This window comes from Ahaetulla prasina, chromosome 1 (genome assembly GCF_028640845.1).
Source record: "Ahaetulla prasina isolate Xishuangbanna chromosome 1, ASM2864084v1, whole genome shotgun sequence".
NCBI classification, from domain to species: Eukaryota; Metazoa; Chordata; class Lepidosauria; order Squamata; family Colubridae; genus Ahaetulla; species Ahaetulla prasina.
This window is the reverse complement of record NC_080539.1, coordinates 61,011,420-61,038,910: the sequence shown is the minus strand read 5'-3', so window position 1 is coordinate 61,038,910 and position 27,491 is coordinate 61,011,420. Positions and strand designations below refer to the sequence as shown.

Below are 27,491 nucleotides of genomic sequence, written 5' to 3'. Positions count from 1 at the left end.
CCCGGATACAGCACTGAGACGGCTTTGGTCGCGTTGGTGGATGATCTCTGGAGGGCCAGGGATAGGGGGTGTTCCTCCGCCCTGGTCCTATTAGACCTCTCAGCGGCTTTTGATACCATCGACCATGGTATCCTGCTGCGCCGGTTGGGGGGGTTGGGAGTGGGAGGCACCGTTTATCGGTGGTTCTCCTCCTATCTCTCTGACCGGTCGCAGACGGTGTTGGCAGGGGGGCAGAGATCGGCTCCGAGGCGCCTCACTTGTGGGGTTCCTCAGGGGTCGATTCTCTCGCCCCTCCTGTTCAACATCTACATGAAGCCGCTGGGTGAGATCATCAGTGGCTTCGGTGTGAGGTACCAGCTTTACGCTGATGATACTCAGCTGTACTTTTCCACACCGGGCCACCCCAACGAAGCTATCGAAGTGCTGTCCCGGTGCTTGGAGGCCGTACGGGTCTGGATGGGGAGAAACAGGCTCAAGCTCAATGCCTCCAAGACAGAGTGGCTGTGGATGCCGGCATCCCGGTACAGTCAGCTGAGTCTTCGGCTGACTGTTGGGGGTGAGTCACTGGCCCCGATGGAGAGGGTACGCAACTTGGGCGTCCTCCTGGACGAACGGCTGTCCTTGGAAGATCATTTGACGGCCGTCTCCAGGAGAGCTTTCTACCAGGTTCGCCTGGTCCGCCAGTTGCGCCCCTTTCTAGACCGGGATGCCCTATGCACGGTCACTCATGCCTTTGTGACGTCTCGTCTGGATTATTGCAATGCTCTCTACATGGGGCTCCCCTTGAAGGGCATCCGGAGGCTCCAGTTAGTCCAGAATGCGGCTGCGCGGGTGATAGAGGGAGCCCCTCGTGGCACCCATGTGACACCTCTCCTGCGCAGACTGCACTGGCTACCTGTGGCTTTCCGGGTGCGCTTCAAGGTGTTGGTAACCATCTTTAAAGCGCTCCATGGCATAGGGCCGGGTTACTTACGGGACCGCCTGCTGCTACCGAATACCTCCCTCCGACCCGTGCGCTCTCACAGAGAGGGACTCCTCAGGGTGCCGTCGGCTAGACAGTGTCGTCTGGCGACACCCAGGGGAAGGGCCTTCTCTGTGGGGGCTCCCACCCTCTGGAACGAACTCCCCCCAGGACTTCGTCAGCTCCCGGACCTACGAACCTTCCGCCGCGAGCTCAAAACTTATTTATTCGTCTGCGCAGGGCTGGGCTAGGTTTTTAAAGGTTAATTTTAATTTTAAATGGGTTTTATATATTGTTTTTAATTGGCTGGGCTGTATTTAATATGTTTTTTAATGACTATTTTACTTTTTGTATTGATATGTTTTTTATTGGCTTGTTAACCGCCCTGAGTCCCTAGGGAGATAGGGCGGTATATAAATTTGAACAAATAAATAAATAAATAAATAAAAATAAATAAAATCACAGTGAAAAGCTGCAACCAACCAACCAACCTACCTGTGGCCTATGTGCACGCAATTACTTTTTCCAGCATCAGAAAAGGCTGATTTTTCAATTGTTGTGTTTTCCCAAAAAATCTTTATTTTCAAGAATTTATGCTAGCAATAATATGGAATCTAGGACAATGCGCGTTTCCGTTTTCCCCACAGATATGTATGAGTCGTGTGATCCACAGACTACAGTCGTCATAGATTTGAAAAGGCTGGATTGAACTTGAATGCTGGAATCAGGAAACAATGTAAATGTAGACCAGAGGTCTCCAACCTTGGTCCCTTTAAGACTTGTGGACTTCAACTCCCAGAGTTCCTTAGCCAGCAAAGCTCCAAGGGTGACCATGGAGAAGTCCCAACACACCAATTTTTGTGTGCTAAATGACTACTACCATCCAGAATTTTAATAAAACATACTCAAAAAAATCAGACAATATGAATAAAAGAATAGAATTTTTTATTGGCCAAGTGTGATTGGACACACAAGGAATTTGTCTTGGTGCATATGCTCTCAGTGTACATAAAAGAAAAGATACGTTCATCAAGGTACAACATTTACAACACAAATGATGGTCAATATATCAATATAAATCGTAAGGATTGCCAGCAACAAAGTTACAGTCATACAGTCATAAGTGGAAAGAGATTGGTGATGGGAACGATGAGAAGATTAATAGTAGTGCAGATTTAGTAAATAGTTTGACAGTGTTGAGGGAATTATTTGTTTAGCAGAGTGATGGCCTTCGGGAAAAAAATATTAGATTTTAAAGCAAAGGCTACCAGGTAGTGGGCATGAAGACAAAAATGATGACATATCCTGTTTGTGTCAGATGTCTGGTATCTTTAGTTTAAGATCAATTTACTTGGATAGCTTCTAAAACAGTGTTAGGAAAAGTTAATCTTTTAAAATTATATCTTAAAAATGGACAAAGGTTGTAAAACATGTTGAATCCTTAGTATACTAGTTGGGAACGTATCAGCCAACAGTAAATTGCCTTGCAAGGTAGTCTTCGGATTCCAATTTCCATAGAATAATGTGAGCATACTTGAAATAAAACTGGGGTTTTATTGCACTTACAGCACACTCGGCCTCTATGTCTCAGAACTGACTTATATTCTCCTTTCCTTTGTCAGGGAGTGCTGCATGCAGCTTGGGGACAACTAAGGCTGATGTTCCATCTCACTAAAAAGGTTGTGTGAAAGTTCCAATTGACCAAAGCCAAGAGGGGTGATAGAGGTCAGTATCTATAGCCCATTTGGTAATGATCATCACATATGGAAGATTATAACTGGGAAGGTAAGAAGACTACATGAATGAATGAACAAAATGGAAAAAGGAAAAAGAAAAGGGATGGTTACTTTTGTATTCACATAATGCCATGTTGTTGACTGAGAATCCAAATTATTGATATGTAATGTTACTTAAACATTAGGTAGCTGAATGTAGTTGACATGAACAGTTTGAACTCCTTGGACCTGAGAAATGGACAGGGTTCTTGGGACTGGGAGCTCAGCCACCTTTAGATACATGCCCCTCCCGGCTTGTTAAAACAGTTTAGAAGATGTTTTGTGAGTAGGTTCTAGTTGTGGCTAACTTCAATAAAATAGTTGCATATATGAAATGTTTCATGTTATTTATCATTTTATGGGAGCACAGCAGAATTTGAGAATCCTTTTTTTCACCTTTAAGTTCCATAGTACATTTTCCTGATAGTAATACCAAGAACATATACTGCAGAATAAAGGAAGAATATGCACTAAAAAGGAACTACATTCTTATATCAAATGCATAATTCTATGATATATATAATTGAAGCTTAGTAATCACCCTAAATCAGACTATTATACTAAATAAGGTTATTGATACTTTTGCAAATATATTCTTTCAATAACTTCAGATAATTACATGGAAAAATGCTTGCACATTTTATATTTATATTTTTAAAAATCAAGTAATAATTCCTCTATCATTTGCAAAGTTTACATTCAGTAACTTGGTAATATTCTTACAAGCAAGAGCATATATTACAAATGTTAATAATTTGAGCTCTTAAAAATAAACCAGATACAAATTATGGTATAAAGAAAGCTTATCGATACATATTTTATCTATCTTTGTGAGTATTATCAAAGGGATTAGGAAACATGAGGCCGATCCAAACGCAATTCAGTTCCAAGTAATAGTTAGAATAAGATACATAAAAATATGGACCGACAGCGAAGAATTTGGAACTTAGAATTACAGAGTTAAAGAAACCATTTAGGCTATTAAGTCCAAATCCTTGCCTGGTGCTGGAATCCAAATTAAACCATATCAGGCAGACAGCTCTTTGCATGAACACTTCAAGCAGGTGAGAGCCCCATCATCTCTCATTTCACTGGTTCCACTGTCAAACTAGTATTGATTCCTTGATTCATTCCTTGATTCCTTCCTTCCTTCAGTCATCAAATTTATATAGCTACCCATCTCATTAAAAATAACAATTTTTGTTAATAAACAATAACAATAAAACTATAAAACAGTAATATATAAAAATAATTACTGAGAAAAATTTAAAATTCCATGTGACATCCTTTCAGGTATATGAACAAGGTTATTATATCCCCCTCAACCATATTTTCTTAAGGTGATCACACCCACCTTCTTCAATCTCTCTTCAAAAATCTTAGATTCTCATTCCTTGATCATCTTTGCCAACCTCCTCTAAACCTGTTTAAACTTCTCTGAAACCTTAAAGGGTGCTTGTTCAGTCTGAGCCAGAGAAAAACCATAGTGGACTGATTATATATCCCATGATTTGGAAATTATACGTCAGCTTGATGTGGTCTAAAATTGCATTTGTCTTCTTTGCAGCACATCACATTGATGGCTCATACTTCGTTTTACCTTTCATAAACTTTCCATAATCATGATGTATTAATTACTATAGAGAGTTGAATCACGACAATGTTTTTGACTCAATTCTAGAAAGCAGAAAATCCTTTATTTATCACCAATATAACTGCATTTAAAAAGTTACAGAAAGTATTCTTAGATTAAGGATAGAAAATTTTCATTAGAAAGATAGCAGCTTCAAAAAAGATATTTAAAAGATGTCAAAAATGCATTTCCATTTGGAAATTTCTATCACCACATGATCTTGTAAACCTGATCTCCAACCTTAAGTGTTCCTGTTTTATCAACTCCAAAGTACCATCCAAACAGAGGGCTTGATTTGTATATATGCTTTTCAGAAGGCTCACACAAGCGGTAACTATTAGAAAAAATAAGGTCATAATGAATTACTCATAAAAGAGTTAAAAAAAGCAGATAATGTTTTATTATAAGAAGGTAACAAACGTAAGTTTCCTATATGCCAAAAATTCCAGATTGTTGCAAAATCTCACAATCATATAGTAACAACTATTTTGAAAGCCTAAAATCAAATCTGTAATCTAAACATAATTGTTTGGACTATTGTTAAACTGAACTCAGTGGGACTTTAGTATAACATACATCCTTAAAAGTTGCACTGTACTTGAAATTGTATTTTCATTTTTTAAATTGAATAATATTCATATCAGTTATTAGGATTAAGAACATTAAAGAAGAAAACTAAGTAATACAATTGAAACATTGAAGATGAACTACCTACCTATCCTGGGACATGTATATTCGCCTTCATTCATGAAATGCCTAATTTTATTAACAGACTCTGCGGTAGCAAAAATTCACAAAACAAGGAAATTTTGCTATTGCATTTGCTCCAGTTTCTCCAACCTGCTTCCTCCAGGAACACTGGGAATGTAATTGCCAGCCAGGAAACTGAAGTCTCATCTCATTTGGAGGGTACCAGTTTGTGGAAGGTTGTTCTCAATAAAATTTTAGCCCTCCCAAATGTGTGTGTGTGTGTGTGTGTGTGTGTGTGTGTGTGTGTGTGTGTACCTTCAAATCAATCTTGGTTCCTGGTAACTGCCTAGAGAAAGCCATGAATGTTTGTTGTTTTTTGGCAACGTTGTTGGGACTGGTTTGCCATTGCCTCCATTCTAGAGCTGAGTGTGTATGACTGGACCAAGATCACCCAACTGCTTTGTGCCTAAGATGGGACTAGAATTTACAGACTCCCCGTTTCTAGCCTAATACCAAAACTACACCAAACTGGCTTTCATCAATTGTATTAAAGATGCCAAAATATTTTATTACCTTTTCAAAGTATTAAGAGGTTCTTTTCTGTCTATGATGCCAGTATCTGGATCAACTGTTGTAAGAACACACCTACAATGAAAAAGCTGAATGAGGTAACAACAGCCTTAAATTATTTTCAGCCATGAAATACAATAACAAAAAATGCATACCTGGGACAGGCCACTGCCCCTCTCATTTGTACGCTTCCAATTATAATATCATTCCAGGTGTCCTACAAAAATATAATGGTTAAGTCCAAGGCAATTCAACTTGCTCGTATGAATTTTGCATTATTATGAGCTTTCTGACATGAATGTAAATATCATAAAAAAGACCAATAAAAAGAAAGAATAATACTTCTGAGTGATGCATTTCATAGACGAATGTCAGATTATGTTCCTTGCTTTGAGTTTTAACTATTCAATTTTACAGAATATCAATTTTATATACAGTCTGAAAATAAAGTGATACACCTGGTAGTTACTTAATGTCTGTACATTATAACTACTTACAATTGTATCTGCAAAACATTAGTCAAGCTTTGCTACTTGCACAACCTGAAATTCTGTTTTGTAAATGGTATTTGCTTGCCTATTTGAGGCAATTTTATTTGGAACATTCCCACCTGCAAAAAGTATGAGGACATTCCTACCTTTTTCAATCCCCTGCGCCAGCTCCCCAATTTTCAGGAAGTCTCCTCAACCCCTGGGCCATGGCCCACTACTGGACAGTGGCCTGTTTGAAACCGGGTGAGCAAGTGATGGATACCCACGCTCAGCTCCACTTGCGCGAGTGGCAGGTGCTAACATGTGAAGCTCCATTTATGCTCGCATAGTGTGAGTGCCTGCCACTCACACAGAACCATCCCCTCTCCCCACCCCAAACTGGGCTGCCAGAAAGCTTGGGGCCCGCTATCCTAACCTTCCAGAGGTGATTTTGATGAAGGGCATTGGGAAAAGAGAGAAACCAGAAAAAAATCATGCTGGACTTTACAAAACTGCCAGCAAAAAAGAAAACTTTGAAATTATCTGTCTATAGTATGGTGAATATGCCTGGTTGATATAGGAATCATTAATACTGTAATTTCTCCAAATACTACTTTTTGCTACATATTAGAATGACTATTATTTTTGGAATGAATTTTACTTACGAAAAGTAACTTTTAACCTAATCTAAAGCTTTAGAATCCTGGAACTCTAGCTTGCTTCACAGGTTCTTTGGTTTTCTCCAAAAAAGGATACTTTGTGTATTTTTAAGTCCTATTATTCAGTGTAAGTAAATTAGACATCTTACTGCATAGCTTCACCATATAATTTATGCTTTTACTACTGATTTTTAGGAATGATTTCACCTTGAACCTAGAAATCCATTGTGGCCAAATAAAGAGCAGATTGATATTTCCACTTGCCAGGGGAAATAACTGACATCAGAACTTTATTTGAAGAAAATGATTTTAAAAATATTCTATTCAGCACAGTTACCATTATTATTTTTACCCACACTAGACACTCTCCCCCTTCAATAAATTTAGGAACATACTAAAGGGGGAAAAAAGCTTCCTTTCACTGCAAAGAAAACTTTTAGATAACATGAACTTTCCCCCAATTTAATGCCTGCAATATGTTCGTTTTCTAGACTTCCAGCCATCTGGCTGATTCTTGTGAGAAGTACAAGTTTAAAAATGTTTTATTAAACAGTTACATGCATATGTAAGTGCAAAATTAAACTAAAAAGTTATGTCCTACCTTACCTCCTCATGAGGACCACACCCAGTGACCAAAATGCTTGGCCTGAAGTTATGTATTTGAACTTTCTTCTCCAATCTGGAATTAAGCTCTTCCAAAGAAGCTTCCGAGAGGAGCATGACAGGACTACAGTCCGAATAGGCAACCTGGAGAAGCATATTCCATAAATGAACAATGAATGAACATTGAACATTTACACAAAATACAGAGGGATGGTCAGTTTGTAGCACAAAAGGAAGCAGCCTCAAAATAACTGTCTGTATGGGGAGGGGGGTCCTTGTTTAATGACCACTTGTTCAACAATCATTCAAGGTTATGACAGTTTTGAACAAATGGTAGTTAAGATCAGTCCTTGCAGTTCCTGCTACTGCAGCATCTCCATGGTCCAGGCATTTGGCATGTGGCTCAACATCATGTCGCAGTGAGCCATGGTCACATGATTCCAATTTCCAATGTTCCCTGCAAGCTTCCCATAAGCAAAATCAAATGAAGAAGCCGGCAGGAAGTCAGATGTTGCTGCTATGTGAGGTCCTTGCTTAACGACAATCACTAAGCAGCATAGTCATATCACATTGTGGTTTATAACTGCATTCTTTAGCAATGGCAATTCCAATCCCAATTGTCATGCTAACCAAGGACGATTTGTGATCTCTGGTAGCCTCATTAAATGATGTATTAAAATATCTGACCACAGCCATTTGCTGAAGAAAAGGTAGATATGTCACCTGGTGATCAAATCTATTCAGGTTTTACAACAAAGAACCAAGCCAGCCACCACTTGGAAACTGATTACAAAGGCTGCTCTCCTTGCAAAGGGATCTCTCACACAGTGGTAGTTTTAAAAACATTTATTCCATTATACTTGTCTTTTAGTATCAATCACCATTCCTATGCAGAGAACGTCTAAGTGTACATTAAGAAAAAGAAATGATATATTTAAGTGAAACCCAATTGCCTTTTTCTTGACAGCATTATGGAAATAGTCTAGTATCACCTTCTTAACAATTGCTACCAACCTGCCCTCCATTGAGGACCTGTATACTGCACGAGTCAAAAAGAGGGCTGTGAAAATATTTTCAGATCCCTCACATCCTGGACATAAACTATTTCAACTCCTACCCTCAAAACGACAGTATAGAGCACTGCACACCAGAACAACTAGACACAAGAACAGTTTTTCCCCAAACGCCATCTCTCCACTAAACAAATAATTTCCTCAACACTGTTAAACTATTTACTAAATCTGCACTACTATTAATCTTCTCATCATTCCCATCACCCATCTCCTTCCACTTATGACTTTGTTGCTTGTATCCTTACGATTTATACTGATATTGATTGTAGCCTATGACTATCACTAAGTGTTGTATCATTAAGTGTTAAATTTGTACCCTATGACTATCATTAAGTGCTGTAAGTGTTGTACCTTGATGAAGGTATCTTTTATGTACACTGAGAGCATATGCACTAAGACAAATTCCTTGTGTGTCCAATCACACTTGGCCAATAAAAAAAAATTATTCTAATTCTATTCTATTCTATTATGGGATGCTTTTGACTTTGCAGTCCTCTCTATCTTAAAAATATCACCGGCTATGGCAAACCTCCTTCCCAGGCTGAAGGTAATCAACAACTGGCAGATGACCTGAATGAGTTTTACTGCAGGTTTGAAAGGAAACTACAGCCACCTATCTCCACAACCCCCATCTCAGACACAGCAACAACAGCCAAGCCTCCTACAACTGACCCCATTTCATTGGGTTCACAACCCCTAGTGATCACAGAAAAGGAAGTGCAGGACCTATTTCACAGACAAAAGCCAGGAAAAGCGCCAGGCCCAGACAAGATAACTCCTTCTTGCTTAAAAGTCTGTGCTGACCAATTGGCCCCCATCTTCACCCATATTTTCAATAAATCACTAGAGATGTGCTATGTTCCTTCTTGCTTCAAACGCTCTACCATCATCCCAGTGCCGAAGAAGCCCACCATCAAGGAACTGAATGACTACAGACCAGTTGCTCTAACATCTGTAGTCATGAAAACCTTTGAAAGGCTAGTGCTTTCCTACCTGAAAACCATCACGAATCCGCTTTTAGACCCTTGCAATTTGCATACCGAGCAAATAGATCAACAGATGATGCTGTTAATATGGCTCTGCACTACATCCTACAACACCTTGAGTCTCCAAAGACCTATGCAAGGGTCCTTTTTGTAGACTTTAGTTCAGCATTCAATACCATCATTCCAGACATTCTTCTAACTAAGCTAAACCAGCTACAGGTACCGGAACAGACTTGTAAGTGGATCACAAGCTTCCTAACAAACAGGAAGCAGCAGGTGAAGCTAAGCAAGATCACATCAAATACCTGTACAATTAGCACAGGGGCCCCCAAGGCTGTGTGCTCTCCCCACTTCTCTTCTCTCTGTATACCAATGACTGCATCTCCAATGATCCATCTGTTAAGCTACTGAAGTTCGCAGATGACACAACAGTGATTGGTCTCATTCGAGACAATGAGGAATCCGCATATAGACGAGAGGTCGAACGACTAGCCTTGTGGTGCAACCAAAACAATCTGGAACTGAACACACTCAAAACCGTAGAAATGGTGGTAGACTTTAGGAAAAACCCTTCCATACTTCCACCTCTCACAATACTTGACAACACAGTATCAACAGTAGAAACCTTCAAATTTCTGGGTTCTATCATATCGCAAGATCTCAAATGGACAGCTAAAACATCATTAAAAAAGGACAACAAAGAATGTTCTTTCTGCGCCAACTCAGTAAGCTCAAACTGCCCAAGGAGCTGCTGATCCAGTTCTACAGAGGAATTATTGAGTCTGTCATTTGCACCTCTATAACTGTCTGGTTCGGTTCTGCAACCCAACAAGAAAAACACAGACTTCAGAGGATAATTAGAACTGCAGAAAAAATAATTGCTACCAACCTGCCTTCCATTGAGGACCTGTATACTGCACGAATCAAGAAGAGGGCCGTGAAAATATTTGCAGATCCCTCGCATCCTGGACATAAACTGTTTCAACTCCTACCTCAAACGACGCTATAGAGCACTGCACACCAGAACAACTAGACACAAGAACAGTTTTTTCCCGAAGGCCATCACTCTGCTAAACAAATAATTCCCTCAACACTGTCAGACTATTTACTGAATCTGCACTACTATTAATCGTTTCATAGTTCCCATCACCAATCTCTTTCCACTTATGACTGTATGACTATAACTTGTTGCTGGCAATCCTTATGATTTATATTGATATATTGACCATCAATTGTGTTGTAAATGTTGTACCTTGATGAACATATCTTTTCTTTTATGTACACTGAGAGCATATGCACCAAGACAAATTCCTTGTGTGTCCAATCACACTTGGCCAATAAAATTCTATTCTATTCTATTCTATTCTATTCTATTCTATTGCCCTGGTTCTGCTGGTAATCTTTCATTCAAATAATAATTACTATAGGTCCAATTCTGTATAGAATTTGGAGATTAGCTGTGTTTGCATGTGCATAAATAAATGAGTATGACTAACAATTACAGAGTTAAATACACTCAAATTGTTTTGAGTACATGATAAAAAAGAATCCACTTATACTGTAACACTGACCAAAGCTTACCTTATCAGTGGGACGAAAAGGTTCCATTAAATCTTTTGAATTCCTCGGAATCATATTTGGTTCAAAACAAACCAAGCGATATGGTTCTGACTTTAAGTAGGCTGTAATCCATTGAGCGACATCTTCTCCACAATCTCTGCCTTGAACGTCAAAGCCAAATAGTCTAAAAGAATTATGAAAGGCATTGATAAGATCGCTGCTAGACACTACAATTACATTTAATAGAATTATAGAGTTGAAAGTGATCATAGATGTAAATTAGTCTAACTGTCTACTCAGTACACTAAACTAAAGATTCTCTGAAGGATGACCACCCAGTTTCTATTAGAAGACCTCTAACAAAGGAGTAGCCACATTTCCATTGGCTGGCAGTTCATATAGTCAGAAAGTTTCTCCTAATATCTAATCTAAGCCTCTTTTCTTGTTTTAACCCACTGGTTCTCATCCTGGTTTTTACTTATTTATTCTGGAACAGCAGGTATTAGTCCATTCTCTCTCTTCTAATTTTCAAATATTTGACAAACTTTCAGATATTTAAAGACTAATCCTTAAAGAACTTACTTCTCAGACTCTTCACCATTTTGTTGGCCTTCCTCTGAACTTGCTCCAATTTATCTCGTCTCTTTTGAACTATGCTGATAGAATTGAACAGTCTTCATTTAACATTCACAGGCATGATGGTCTCAGAATGGACCTGCCACCCTCCTACGACTGCATTTTGAGTGGCTAGCAATCTGTTCGCATTTATTACTGTGATCAAGTGATTTCCATTTACATTTTCTCTGCTGGTTTCCTCAGAAAGGCAGTACGGTAATTCTCCCTCGCACTCAGGAACAGACCTCATACCTAATGAAAACTCTAGCGAAGACCAGCATTTTCTCCTCCCCTCCAGACGGCTCAGAAAATCCTGGGAAGGAGGGGGAAATGTTAACTCAGACACTGGCATTCATTAGCATTTTCCCCTCTCCTCCAGCAGACTCAGAAAGTCTCCAGAGGGGGTAGAAAATGCTAGCAAAGTTTATGTATTTCCCTTCTTCCCCCAAAAAACCTTAAGTTCCATAAATAAAATTCTAAGACTTGTTTTCTTTAACTAACTTTCCCTCTTCTCTCAAAGTTCTTATCCTCTTTCAAGTCCATTTGTATTTTCATGAAATAACTCCAGTATATCTTGATAGCATTTATAAATCCAGTATTTCTATTTCTTTAAACTGTCATTGTTAAATCCACCTTAGAAATCATTTCAGGTTATCTCCAGAAGGATTTTGTTCATCTTACTGTAACTTTTGGTTCCAGCAAAGAGTGAAAAAGTCCAAGCACTTCACAGGCCATAAACCAAACATTTTCTTTAACTTAGCCATCTTGTGTCCTACTATCGACTATTGTACAACTGATAGGTAAACAAGACAGATGTTGTGGCTCCGCCCCCTGGGCCTGGCTTCCTGGAGCCGGATAACTCAGAGAGTGAGAAGGAGGAGCTGACAAGGCCTCCTTCCCCCCCTGGACCTTCCTCTTCCCTGGCACCGTCCCAGGTTCCAGGTGCAGGCCAGGAGGAGGAGGAGGAGGAACTGACACGGCCTCTTTCCCCCCGACCCCTCCTCCTCCCTGGCAACGCCCCAAGAACCAGCTGCTGAGGATCAATCTTGGCTAGATGCAAAACAGCAACGCCGAGATAAGCGTGCGCAGCAGAGGAAGAGGTGGGGCAGGCCCTGGGAATGCTGAGTCATGGAGCCACACCCCACAGGGGATAAAAGCAGGGAGAATGCTCTGTAGGCCCTTGTGTTGGACAAAGTTATGGACTACTGGCTCTTTGACTGCTTTGGACTGAAGGCTGGGATTTCTTGTGAGTACTTTAGATCATCCTGCAGACTCCTGGTTGCCCTGGCAACGGTCTGTCGGCACGCTGCTACTTGATAAGGACTTGGCTGGCACGTGAAGGAACATTGCCAGAACTTTTCGTTGCCAGAAGAAACCCGGCCAAGTGTAAATAATGAGCAATGAGAAAGGTAAAATTTCAAAGTGATGAAAAGGATGAGGTTTGTAGAATCTGGAATCCCGAAAGGCTGCATTTATGGTTCAAAGCATGATGGAACCCACAACTTCCAGCGATTGCAGTTGGTTGCAAAAACGATGGTTTCTATTGTCTACTCACAAAAACCAACTGTCTGAAGTACATATGGGCGATATCCAGATCTCATTTTTTTCCAGAGAAAGTTTTGGCAATTTGGACCTTACTTGCAGCTACCTATTTCAGCCATAATTCTCTCATTTTCTAAACAATCTTTAAGTAAAGTAACATTATGTTTCTTACTAGTACGAATGATGCATGTATATATGAATGAGGGTTGGAGAAGGGGGTAGAAACTACATCCTTATAAGATTCAAATATAAGTTAAATAGGATAAACTGTTGGTAGGGTGGGAAAGAAAGACACTATGCCAGAAAATCTACAGCAGTTCTGCTGGTAATAGGGGGAAGCTCATTCATCTTGGTTCTGAAATGTAAAGAACTAAAGCCAGGAGCAATAATGTGTCTTGCCCCTCCAATGATAAATTACATTCACTCAGGCACCATAGCAATAGAAATGTTATGTGGAGAAAGGTTATGAATGGACAAAAATAGTTAAGTTTGATTAAAAGATTTGATTCTCTGTGTTATTCTATGTTGATTTTCTATGCATTCTTAATACCTCCAATTAGAATGTGGATTTTTATCTTAAATGTTTATTTTAAGACTGCATTAATCAGCTGTGAATATCTCTAAGCAATCTGTGCTAACTTGAGAAGTACATTAAAAGAATAGATTAATTACCGGTATGTTGGACCTTTGAATCAATCTTGTTGTTGGTATCCCCATGAGGGACATATATCCTAAACTGGTTTATTAAAGTCAGTTGGCCCAAGACTAATATAAGGGTCAAATTAAATGAAGTTCAAAATATGTATGACTAGCATCTCTAGTTTAAGTATTTTCTAGAAGCAATCATGGGGATACTAGACTGGTTTAGAAATGCAGAACTGTGAAGTGTGTTTTAATTTTGTACTTTTTCTAAATGTAAGTCACTTTTTCCCTGTTGTTCGAGAAGTTGAAAAAACATTAAAAAAAAAGTACCTGCAATCCCGTACTGGATTTTTGGTTGACAATCTGACTGGAATACGACAGTCGTTCATTTCTGGAGCACTCAGAGTCAAATAGCCATTTTGACTGGTGATAGAGACCAATACTAGTCGAGGCTCCTGTCGAGCAGTCACCATGTGTCCATCTTCCTTTATCACAAGCCAACATCTAAGTTAAAAACATATCAAAATATTCTAAATACTGAAAATCAATCCAACCTTTCAAAAGGTAACTTACGCTAAAATGTGAACAGTAGACAGTAGAGTACTAATTTAGCATTAATTTCCATTCTATTTCTAATGAATGAATGAAAAAGTTCTACTTTAAGGACTCAGGTGACCTTATTTATTTATATATATATGTATATATATATATATGTTTTCGTAGGTTTTCACGGGTATATATATGCAGGTTTTGGTATGTTCGGGTCTTTTCCCGTGTAAGATTGGAAGTAAATTACTTAATTACTTACTTAATTTATTAAGATTGGAAGTAAGATTACTTCCAATCTTACACGGGAAAAGATCCGAACATACCAAAACCTGCATACGTATACCCGTGAAAACCTACGAAAACATATATATATATATGGATATACATCAATATCATTATATGAACAGTGAGGCATCTGGATATCATTCGTTTAAATACAAATAATAATAATACTTGTTACATTAATCATACTTATATAACTGTGGTGTTATTATACATATTTGTATTAGTGTATGTTCTTTCATTGTTTAGTTGTTCAGTGTTTTTGTGTGCCATTCTAATCACAATCACAATATTATTTAAACGTACATAGTGATACCATCTTTCAACATCTAATCTTTACATCTAGCTATTACTTTTAGTATATTACATAAAAATATATATAATAATATTTCCCCTTGATCTTGTTTCTGCCTCAATTCTAGCTCTCAGTAAAGCCAATCTTATATTAAACAGCATTTCCTTTCTAACCATCATCTCTTGCCTGCTTTACTATTTCAATTCTTGTTTTTTGACTTGCCTCCCAAACTCCTCCCTTGAGTCTTTGTCTCTGTCTACATCTTTCCTATTTAACCCAAATATTTCTTCCATCTCTACTATCTTTTGCTGCTGTACCCCCAGAGGATCTGCCCAAGCCCCTATCTTCTCTTTAAAAAATCTTTCTTTTTATCCAAATCCCACTTTTTGATCTCTTAATATATTGTCCCTTATTTGATTCATAAGTCTTTATTGTCTTCTCCTTTTTTTATTTGTTGATTTATCTGTTCTGCCTTTTCCTCTGGTCTTTCTATTATCTCCTCTATTTCCTGTGTTTTATGCTCTTTATTCATTGTCCCTTGTTGAACATTTTCTGATTTCCCCACAATGTCATACATTAAGTCTTTTATCTCCCTATGGTTCTTTATCAACATATCATAAGTACTTTGGAGCATCAACACCATTTCTTTTTGAAATCCACTCATCTCTCCCTGATGCAACATCTTGTCTTATTTTGATAGGCCCAAATATTGCTCAATAGCCTGGCAGTAGTCTGTCACCACCCCAAAGTCTCAATTGTCTATGACCTCAGAAAGCCATCTTAGAAACTGTTTACTCAATCCTAGCATTGCTCCTCAGGGGAATGCAATAGTTATAGTTCTTTGTGTCCCACAGTTAGTCAATTAGTTCCATTTAGGTAATCCAGTAAGATTTCCAAATGTCTCCTTAAATCCAATCTGTAAATTCAGTCATAGATCCTGGCATTTAAAAGTCGCTTTCTTTAGATGTCTTTTTACAGTTAAATCCCCAATAACCATGAAGTAGACAGATATATAACAGTAGATAGCACAGTTCCAGGTGTTATTTATTTTCACTTTTTTTCCTTTGTCTTATCAGTACTTTCCAAGGTTGTAGGGGTTGAGTATATATGCCATTCACCAGGAGATGGCGCCTTCAGTATAAATTTCAACGTTGCACAAAATCTGACAGATATTTATTTCATTTTTTTGCAAATAGTCAATAGTCAGACAAATAATTCCAGCATTTAAAATGCCTTACCAAAATATTGCCCATAAAGTTTAAAAACCCAATCTTTCTATATTTTAAAGATTTTGCACTCTCCCTTTAGTTCCTTTTCTTTCGGGTCTATAATTTTTCTCCCTGTAATTATTCACCACTTTGACAAGCATTTTAAAGAGTCTCTTTTCCAGGGTTTATTTTCTTCACTCAGTTCCAATCACTGTTCATCTACAGCGCTCCAGCACATTCTTTGTTTCTTCAACTGCCCCAGCTTCATGACAGCCCTAATGGCTTCCTCTCATTTTTGTTCTTGGATGGGAGGAAATCCCTGGGTCCAGCTGGAGAGTCGCCGCTCTCTGCGACCTGCAGGGTGCCCCTCCTTTCTTTGTCACCCCTTCAGGGTGACTTTAGGCCCTTGGGAGATCCTCCAATGAGGAGGATTCAGCACAAGTTCGCAGAGCCCCACTCCTCATGTCTGATCTCACCATGACATCAAACCGGAAGACTCAAGTGACTTTGATTTATTCTGAACTTTATGAAAAAATAGTGTACACGCAATTGCTTACCACCAGAGACATGTTAGATAGGTGAGAATAGAGCATATCTTAAGCTAAGACTGGCACTAGTAGCCTAGTGGGATTTTCTGGTTTTTCCCACTCATGATTTATGGGTCACTTTTCAGCAATGTTCTACAGTTCTGTAGGAGAAGCAGATGAACAAAGGAACAACTAAGCTCTATCTCTATCTACAACGTCACTTTGACCTCTCAACCCTCTAAAAATGTCTAAAAATACGTTTAAAAAGCGTAAATTGCACACTTTAACTTTTAAGAGAAAAAAGACTCTTAACTAGGTCTTTTGGAAGCTTATCCAGAGAGTAACTGTCTGCCAGGAAATGGATCACAGCAAAATGAAAAAGAAGAAAATCCATCTAGCAGAGCACTTGTGTCAGAGTAAGTAAGAAAATGGGAAAGAAAATCCTGGAAAAACATAAGAAGCTGACATTGCAATTAAACATTCAATAATTAGATCCTTATCCTTGTTTGGATTGAAAACAATAAACTTGTCTGAATTTCTACAAGATAACCCACATTTTTCTATTATCTTTGTTTTGTTAATTGCAAGAGGCTTAACATCAAAAGGGGAAAGGAATGAGAGGAAATTGAATGCAACTTTCCAGAAGTAATTTTGATTTTTGTATGTGCATTTATATGCTATTTTTTTAAAAAAAATCTGTATCTGTACATGCATAGACATTTGCAATGTTTGAAGCCACTGAACTATCATAATTTAATCCTGATCAAATGGGTAAGGTATATTATGGAAGATCCTTATTCAGCATATCAGAATCAAAAAAAACACTCGAATCATAAAAAGGGGGCATTTAAGCTATTAAATCCAACCCCTTGCTTTCTGCAAAAATTCTACAATTCATTAGTCTACAGCAAGCTATGTATAGCTTCCTATCACATAACCGAGGATAATTCCCTTATAGTTACTCTTAATTTGAAGTACAGAAGTATTCACTACAATAGTAAAAACTATTATTCTAATACTATTTTAATTCTGATTCAATGTTCTTTCATCTAAAACTTTTATGAGATGATCACTATGTCTCAGCCACATGTAATTTATTGATATCTAAACATAACTAGTTTCCACTTATACACTTCTCAAGTATTTCTATTATTACATATTTTTAAGTTCTTCCAAACAATTGAAAGGCATTTCAAACAGTCAGTCAAAATGGCCTGGGGAGGAGGTGTCATCTGTTTGTTTTCAAGTAGCGGTGCTTATGCACACAAACTGGAAGTGCTGTCAAAACATGTTCTCACTTTACCGATGTAAACCTGCTTCAGCCTTGCCAAAATAAACTAGTAGTCTGGTTTAGTGTCACAAGCATTAGGGACCACTATAGTAAACTTTAATCTTAAAATGCAACTATCTCTTTTTTTTTTCTTGCTTAGCAGCCATATCCCCGTTGAAATCACTAGTTTTATTTGGGGGGAGGGGTATTGCACAAATTAATGTATCATTTTATGAAATCGCAGTATACAAAGTTTGAGGATTCAGTTTAATTGATTTTTGTTTACCTGGTAAGGAAAGAAACATAAGAAGGGGCAGGAAAATATAGAGAGGCCACCAAGGAAAGTGGCTTGTCTAAAATGGCCAATTTTATCCCAACAAATAAAAGCCCTGCCTGGAAGAACCATTAATGCACAAACACACACCAAGAAAAGGACCGTATCCTTTTCTTATGTGGGTCACTTCAAACCTGATGGCTTGATTTTGGATTAATACCTTACTAAAAATGCAGTCTCTGAGGTTTCTAAACCAGAGGTTGCGACTTCATGTGTTGCCTATTGCAGGGGTCTCCAACCTTGGCAACTTTAAGCCTGGTGGACTTCAACTTCCAGAATCCCCCAGCCAGCTGGCTGGGGGATTCTGGAAGTTGAAGTCCACCAGGCTTAAAGTTGTCAAGGTTGGAGACCCCTGGCCTAATGCCAGCCAATTCTGAGAACCTGATCCGAAATTCAGAGCAGTTACACCAAGTATTGGTAATGCCAGGAGCTCGCTTGAAACGGCGCCGCATTAGGCAGTAAGAGCTGCTCCTTTCCCAGCCAAAACGACAGACGTGGACATATTTATCTCGTGCCCCATCCCCACCCCGACCTCCGCACCCTTCCTTACCTGTCGCGCAGATCTCCGTCCCGGAGCCCCAACTTCGTCACTTCGGCCTGCTGCACGGCTACGCCTTTGCAAGACTTGATCGGATAGATGAAAAGCCCGGACACCGTGCCCACCTGCTTCAACCGCAGCGGCCTTCGCCGGTCCCTCCATCGCCAGTACCAAGCCGCGGCCATTCCCACCGTAACCAGCACAGCCAGAGTGACGGAGGCGGAGAGCGGGCTCAGCCCGAACTTCGTCAGCGAAAACGAACGGGAGCCCGTCATGGCGACGGCGCCAGCAGAACCATGCAGAAACAGCGCCGAAGCGGGGGCGGAAGATTTTGAGAGCAGCTCGTTTGGGACAGGCACAGCCACCCTTCCCTTCAACACTCCAGAGGTCGGAGAGCGGGGCTGGAGCTCGGCCGAAGAAGCCTATAGGGCGGGCAGAGAGGCTGGGCTTACTTAGCGGCTGGGTCTCTTGTTGCGCCTTGGCTGGTCGTCCCCTGAGCACACTTGGGGTGGGGGTTTTAAGGCATGTAGTACCTAAAACCAACCTCAGAACGCCTGTCGTTTAATAGAAGGCAGGCTAGGACCGCGTTAAAGACAGTATTGTGTACCAGAATTTAAAATGAAAACAGATGACTGCAAATGGATGGCTGAATGAGTTCAATGAAACTCATGAAAATGACCTTCAACGTCCCTTCCAACATTGTTATTCTGCATGAAAACTTGACCGGTTGGTTTTCATCCTCCAGCTGCCTTCGTAATCAAATACGTTAATGCACTGCGCACCCTGGGACTCTCAAAAGTAGCCATAAAAGCAACCTAGATCAGAGTCCAGGCCCAATGAGATTTCAGATTTCAAATCTTTATTATCAATGCACAACATATGCACAATGAGATTGGTTGAGCTCCCTCGGTGCACACACCCCCAACACAATACAACACGAGCATTTTTTTGTGTAAACACAAAGTTATATGACATCTAATCTAGGTATTTTCTCCACAACTGGTCTAAAGCATTCTGGACAAATGCAAAAAACAACAACAAAACCCTGATTTTCTGGATTGTTAATCTCTTTTTGTGGCTCATTAACCAAATGTTGCTATCCATATTGGTGATATGCCAACATAGCACTCCTTTTCCACCCAGAATTCATTTTCCCTTTCTCAACAACAGCTGATTGCAAGAAACCATGCACAAATGATGGTATTGTAATAATGAACAGCAATGCTGCGTTGCTTAATGTTATTTCTGCAGCAGTTCAGGTTAGCACAAAACTCTCCTTTTCGTCTCTTTCTCCTTCTTATGTTTGAGTTAATCAATTTACAAGATTAACGTTTAACTGGAAGGCAAAATGAACCAGGTTAGGTTAAAGCAGGGCCTTTTGAACTGTGTGCTCCTGTGAGTCACAAGCAAATTGGAGGAGACATAATGTTTATTGGGCATGTACAAGCAAAACAGGATTGCAGCCAGAATTTAGTTCTAATCTCTGGACAATCTAGCTGCACAAGCCAACTCCAGGTCATGGTTTTACAGAGCATGTAAGAAGCTCAGTTGCATTCATGAGGAAGCAACTATTTACCCTTTGCCACAAACAGGTAGTTTGGGAACATTTTCCTCAATGAATAAATGAACAAGTATATTTTTTACTCATTTGCTCAGTTGGGTTCTTTTTATCTAATTTTAGGATTTGCGTCATCACAGTTAGTTCATATTTATGCAAAAACATTGAAAATTCCAAAAGATTCACAAAATTTTAAGTACTGTATATATGTATATGTGTGTTTGTGTATCTATGTATGAATGTGGGTCTTTCCTTCCTTCCTTATGTAATATTATTTTATTTCATTTTATTTTGTTTCATTTTATTTATTTTGGCCACCAAGCCTTTGGGGTCAAGCACATACAAATGATGTTTGTTTATTTGTTTTTTAATTAATGGAATTTATCCTTGGATTAGTGTTTATTTAAAACCAGCTGATTTCAACAGGATTTATTTCAATATATATGTATTCATAGGAATAATTTCCTGTTTCATAATGTTTCCTTGCACAATTGTAGCATGATTTTAAATAACCTAAGAAAATGAACTGCCTCGTTTAGCTACAACCCTTCATAAATATAACCTTCCATTATTGATATTTGTCTTACAATTAAGTTTTGATCAGCTTCCATTAAAGTATTTTAAAATCTTCCTAATTAAAAATCAATAAATGTAAAATGTAATTAACATAAATGCAGATACATTCAATAAATAGGATTATTTCCATTTGTTGAATGACTTAACTATTCTGCATTAATAATTGCAGTTCAGTAATAATTGAATGAAGGGCTGCGGGGATTACATCCAAGACTTGAGTCAGCCATTTGAAAACCTGAAGCCTGTTTCTACACCCCTACAACACTGTATGCATCCCGGGAAAATGAAACACAAAAAAGAAATATTTTTGTTCCTTTCAAAACAGCTGGAAAGAAGGAAGAAGACATCTGTTTTCCTTGGTGATATGAGGTCATAAAGGGTTGCCTGCAGTGGGGAAGATTCTTCTGACATCACAAAGGAGGCCTTAGCAACAATTGAAGCATATATAGAACAATACTTGCCTTGTGAGCTCAGAGTGCCTTTAGCTGGCTAGGTGGCTATCATCTTTGCTTGTCTTTTTGACACCTGAGATTTCAAGTGCCCAGAAGATTATTTCCAGCTCTCCATGAGCCCAGACTCCTGAGCTGGAATTTGAGGTTTCCGCTTTCCAAAAAGCATCTTTTTCAAGTCCTTTCATCCCAAGTGGTGAAACTCCTCAAGCTAATGTTACCTCTAGAAGTATTTCAAGTAAGTTTTTCCTTTTTTGTGGGGGAGACAGTAACTGGCTAGTTCTCTTCGAGGCATCCCCAGAAGAAAAGATTCATAGCTTTGAACCGGAATTGACTTTCTTGTCATAGTTATTTTTAGGGCTCCAACTGGTGGTGGTTGTGACATAGAAAATACTTTTAGTAGCTATGCTGATTCACCCACTATTTCTATACAGAAATAATTTTATTTTGGTAACTTCCCAGCTGGTCTACAGGACATATGCAGTTGTATGATAGTACTAAATAAAAATATGAGCAGCTTACTTTCTACTGTTGTGCTGGCTACCAAACAGGCTCTGGGAGACATAAAAAAAAGGAATGGATCCCTGATTTATTATATCTACATTTCATCTTTCTTTTAGGAATTAACTTTTTCAGCTGTTCAAGCTTTATAAGCCTGTAAGACAACCTAAGCTGCACATTTCATAGTTGAGTGGGGATTTGATCCAGGATGTTTCTAATTTAACTCCATGATTATCATCCTTATGACAATACAACTCTTTCACCTGTTTTATCTACAGGCATTGCTATGATGGAGTTGTTTTAATGGCTTGAATTTTAAACTTTGTGCTTGCTATTTTATGCCTTATTGGAAATTCTGAAGGAAACAGTTTGGGGTAATTCTATTACCTACCTGTAAATCGTTTGCAATCCAGTTTGATGAAGATAGAATATATAACTTTATGGATAGAGAGATGTTTTTAAGAGTGGGTGGGATGCTGTATTTTTTAAAGAAGGGATCCTTCAAGGGCCACACTTTTATAATAAGCAGGGGCAAAATGTTCTCTTGGGGTAGGGGTGGAGCTTCTTGCTATTGAATTTTGATTTTTTAAAAAGGGGGAAATCAACCCATTTGAGGTTCTCGAGAAATTAAAACTTGTTTATGAAGAAAAAAATACAGAAGTAATTTTGTTGCCCCAAAATGATATTTTGAAAGGTTTAATGACATCACTTGAAATTACTGGAGCATGGCTGGGATACCCTTGGGAAAGCAGGTGGATTTTAAAAAATACAACTAGATTTTGTTTTTAGGATTAATCGGAAAAAAATACCCCACATCCTGAGACCCAAAGGAGAAGTGCTTGTTAAAGAAGCCACAAGAGCTGAAGCAGCATGGGAGACTGGAAAGCTTACATCAATACAGTCCTGAAAGACAAGAATATTGAAGATGTAGCAATTGTTGGACATTCTGACAATAAGTCTGTATGGGCATCTAAACCAGGAGGTCTTTTGGCAGCCATTTCTCCTCAGGAAGTTGGGCTGATCACTGGGCAGGATAGAAAATCTTTCCTACAAACTGGGATCACCATTGCTGGAAAAAAGTGCAGTGTGATCCGTGACAACTTGCTAGTAGAGAAAGATGCTGTCATGGACACCAGAACCAAAGGTGGTGACAGTAGGTCCATCTGCATTGGGAAATCTGCCAAAGCTCTTATCTTTCTCATGGGCAAAAAGGGGGTCCATGGAGGAGCCCTGAACAAGAAGGTGCATGATATGATAGCAAGTATGAAGGCAAAAGGCAGCTAGATATAGGAATTTGCCTGAATCACTTTTCTCCTGAAAGGAGGACATGGGGAAAGTATTGGTCCTTGAAATAAAAGCATTTGATGAACACCTTGCCTATTTATTTGAACTATGAATTGGGATAGGGATTTCTCTGGATCACCTATTCCATCTGAAGGTGGGGAGGCAAAGAGATGATACAGGTAGGAGGAGTGATCCCCAAATATAAAATACATGAACCACTAAGCAGCAAACTAATTGGCACAATGTTTAAAAAATGCTTTGGCCTGAACAAGTCCCCACTGGAATCAATCGATCCAGCATATCTTAAGGTGACACCAAGTAGTCTTCACCAAAGAATCTGGAATGTGTTTTGAAGAGTCAAAAGAGCCAGACAACTGGACTCAAGATTAGTTTGAGCCAATGATTTACATGGTATCTGGCCACAAGTTTTAATTAGAATCATTCCAGCCTCTTCCAAAGGTCTGAATTAGGCACACAACCAGGAACCAGAAACAAGTGACTTAAGAAACTTGATTGAAAAATTTATGATGGTTGACTCCCCAGTGGTTCACTTTATGTATGATAACCAGGGGTGAAATGCTCCTGGTTCGGACCGGATCGCGTGATCCGGTAGTGAGGGGGCAGGTAGTTCGGAGAACCAGTAGCAAAAATCCCTGCCCCCCACACTGCCCATGCCTCGCTGTTCCTCTTCTCTGTCCCTGAAGCACTCGGTGGTGATATAGCTGCAAACGGCCTTAAATGACTGCCCCGGCACTTCAAAGGGCCGCACTACAGCTGATCAGCGCTGTAGGCAGCTAGTAGACAGGTGCCTCTATTTTTAAAGAAGGTAGACCGGTGCCTGCCAAAAAAGGCACTTGATAGACCAGGGCCTCTATTTTTAAAGAAGGTAGACTGGTGCTTCTCAGTAAAAAACAATTGGTAGACCAGGGCCTCTATTTTTAAAGAAGGTAGACCGGTGCCTCCCAAGTTTTGTATACTTTATTATTTTTATTGTTTATTATTATTGACCATGCCCATTCAGTCACCTGACCACCAAGCTACACCCACCAATTAAGCCATGCCCACAGAACTGGTAGGGAAAATTTTTAGATTTGACCCCGATGATAACCCAACTATTGCGTCATATCACTATTCGACATTTGCTTCATTTTGCTTTTTGAAAAAAAAAAAAGTACATGAAACATTTTGTTACATTAACTTCTGCTTAAACTCAAACATGCTAATTTAATATTCTTTAAGAATACTCAAGCACATTATTCCAAAGCCTGAAATTCACTTTCTTCAGTTCCTTTTTTTAAAAAAAGTAATTGGTTTAGCAGCTGGCATTGATTCCTCCAAACTATCAACCCATCATGGAAGTTCAGAAAGTGATTATACTTTTGCTATAGAAATTTCAATATGCAATATCCACTGAAATTTATCAGAGTTGTTTGCTAAACAACAAGAAATAATCCTGCCTTTCTTTTCCTTTACTTTGCCTTAGTGCAAAGTTCAAGGGGATTCCTTGCATTTGTGCTTGATGCAAATCTATGCAAGAAGTTTATGATGATAAAAATGTAATTATAACCATTAAATTGCAGATTAGGAATTAGAAACCTTCAAACCCATTTTTCCAGATGCTTCATTTGGTCTTTCAATTTGATCATTAACAGGGCAACCGTCTATGGAGATTCTCAATTATTCAGGTCATAGTTGTCTCAAAGTTGTTTTTCTAGAAGGCAACTGGACTATCTTGGGGTTTTTTTTTCCTGAAAACATTTTGCTTCTTAGAACTATTTCCTAGAAATTATACCCCCTCCCTCCTTCCTAAGGAGTAGTATAATTTTTTGAAAGGTTTGTTATGCTCAATGAATTTGAGCAGAAAGAAGTCCTGTGCAAATAAATTAGAGAAAATTACAATGAACCAAAATGTATTCAACACCCTCCCCCAATAAACAAGCAGTGGAACAGGACAATAGAAATCTTATTTTATGGAAATAAAGGAGATGATAAGAATATTTGTATTTCCATTTATCATCTCCAGGGGAAAAGCTCAGTGAGTCATACACTTGAGCTGAACTCTGCAGTTATTCTGCAAATAATTGGCCAATCATAGAATTAAAAATAGAACCATTAATAATAAATACTTGGAAAAGAAAACAGCTCTGCAAAGATAATTGGTTTCACTTGCAGTTCTTGGGAAATCATTTTAGCAAGTATTACCCATTTTCAGCATAATTGGTTGTGCAAAATTATAGAGGGAATGATGTGAGCTAGAGGTGGCCTTCACTGGCTGTACCTGCACCATGTATTATCCTAATTTTGTTATGCTCTACGTCGCCTTTCTTATCAGGTGGACTCAGCATGGCATAGTTGGCAAAGCTCTTGCAGTAGGGGCTTGGAGAATAATTTAGTTAGGGCATGAGCAGGAGGCTGTGGCATCCAGATACTCCAACTAACAAACACAGTTCTCAGCACAAAGGGAGGAGAAGGTACGGACATCTGAAATGGCAGGCGAATGGCTATGAAGGAACTGGTAGGTAGAGGAAGACTTGACAGTGGTTCTAGACTCTAATCCAGCATGGGGATAATGCCATTTACCAGTTCAGTAAATGAGGGTGGGAAAACAATTCTGGAGGTCTCGGAGTCTCCATTAAAAAAAAATCACAATAGCACTCTCTGTGCCAGATAAACATTTCTGCTTTTAACTGTTTCTGTAGAAACCCAGAAGGTTTTGATGAGTTAACTTAATTTCCCTTATTTTTTAGATAATGAAAGGGGCAGTAATATGGATATCAACAATCCTGTTTTCTCCCTGTGGTAGGAGCTCTATTTTTGAAAATGTTGCTGACTATCATCAAAGCAAGCCTCTTCAACAAGAAGCTTAAAATAGAATTTTTCAAACTATTTTAATTGATTTTGTTTGGGGTGTATTTTTTGTAAACTCTGCTGAAGGAATTGGAAAGTGCAGACATTTGTTGCTGTAACAGCTTAGTCTATGTAATATTTCTTAAAGATTTTCTCATTCCCAATAAATCTGAATTTTTCACAGTAGAGGGTGCTGAAGAGCAGTGTAGAAATTTGAGTTTTCATAATAGAAATAGCTGCATCTCGTTCTCCAGATATAAAATGCTGAATTTGGCTTTGTATCCAGTGCACGTTCCATCTAAGTCCAGCTACAATTTAACTTAATGTTTCACCATTGATTTCTACTTGGAAAAAAAGTATCTTCAATATGTCTTATTTCTCAGACATATAACCTGGAAAATTTAAAAAGCAAACAAAGGCATCCATAAGGGGGAATGGGCCAAATAACAAATTAATGCCTTGCAATACAAACAATGTGGCTTATGCACTGGCATCAAGATCCAAATATGAAGGGCCAGGTTTTGCAGTGTGACATCACAAGGACTTTGTGCATCGACCCAGAACACAATTGATCAGATCATCGGAACAAGAATACTTAGCAACAGTGTAGATAATTACCATTATTCATGATAATTCTGTCATGAAGATGGCCTTGAGAGAAATATTCAGAAACCGTTACAAAAAACAAAAAGGGCAGGAACATTCTTAAACCCTGGAAATTGAGAAAAATATTGGGAAGAGACTTGAACTGGCTCTTCTCTGATTCACTGGGTATAATAAGGAAAGGAGGAAAATCTCAATCTGATTTTGCAAGATTCTATCTCAATAAAGTTTAATTCTAGCGTGCTTGAGGAATCTGTTTCCTGATCTCGATTACCTCAAAGGGCTGACAGTCTCTCACTTTTCCTTTGCTATTTTTCATTCCTTTCTCTCTCCCCCAATTCTGTTTATATATAATATGCCTTTCCCAGAACTATACTCCATCCATCTGATGAATGAACGAACAACATCTATGAAAGCTTCTGTGAGAAACTATTACAGCGGTAGAAGATTGATGGTTTTGCCGTACAAAATTAATGTTGTCAGTCTGCTAAAACTGTTACCCAGGCATGGATTTCTGTTCAGCCTTTCAATTGAAATCTTATTCCAGCCAGGTTAATGCTTTCAAAACCTGAATGACTTTAAAGATGACTGTTCAAATATAACCATCATCAGTCCTTGGAACTGTAAAATATAATCAAATCTCCTTTTCATTCAAGATTAATTCCTTCTAACTCTATCCACACACAGCTCTCCACACCCTTTATCTGTTATCTCGTCTCTTCTGCCCTTGGTTGGGTCATCCTGCAGGCCTCTCTTTTGCTGTTCTCCTTAACCTTCTTACCCTTTCTAGGCTAATCCCACCACCTGCCCCCTAAGTGATACTCTGGTTTCCCCACTTTCTATCTGTTTGGGATATTCCCAAATCAAGCCCATCTCATCCTTTCCTCATCC

General features: G+C 38.9%; 2 protein-coding genes across 2 annotated transcripts; one reads left to right on the top strand and one right to left on the bottom strand.

The window, feature by feature from the left end:
* Window positions 1-1,889: 1,889 nt before the first annotated feature.
* MTARC2 (mitochondrial amidoxime reducing component 2) lies at window positions 1,890-19,289 on the bottom strand. Its single transcript, XM_058165450.1, has 7 exons — window positions 18,795-19,289; window positions 14,110-14,283; window positions 11,002-11,164; window positions 7,365-7,505; window positions 5,785-5,846; window positions 5,633-5,704; window positions 1,890-4,703 (listed from the first exon to the last, which is right to left on the bottom strand). Exons 1-7 carry the CDS (start codon window positions 19,055-19,057, stop codon window positions 4,577-4,579), a joined length of 1,002 nt encoding a protein of 333 aa, XP_058021433.1. The 5' UTR covers window positions 19,058-19,289; the 3' UTR covers window positions 1,890-4,576.
* Window positions 19,290-22,736: 3,447 nt separating this feature from the next.
* PFN3 (profilin 3) lies at window positions 22,737-23,150 on the top strand. The gene has a single exon (XM_058165452.1). It carries the CDS (start codon window positions 22,737-22,739, stop codon window positions 23,148-23,150), a length of 414 nt encoding a protein of 137 aa, XP_058021435.1.
* The last annotated feature ends 4,341 nt before the right edge of the window (window positions 23,151-27,491 follow it).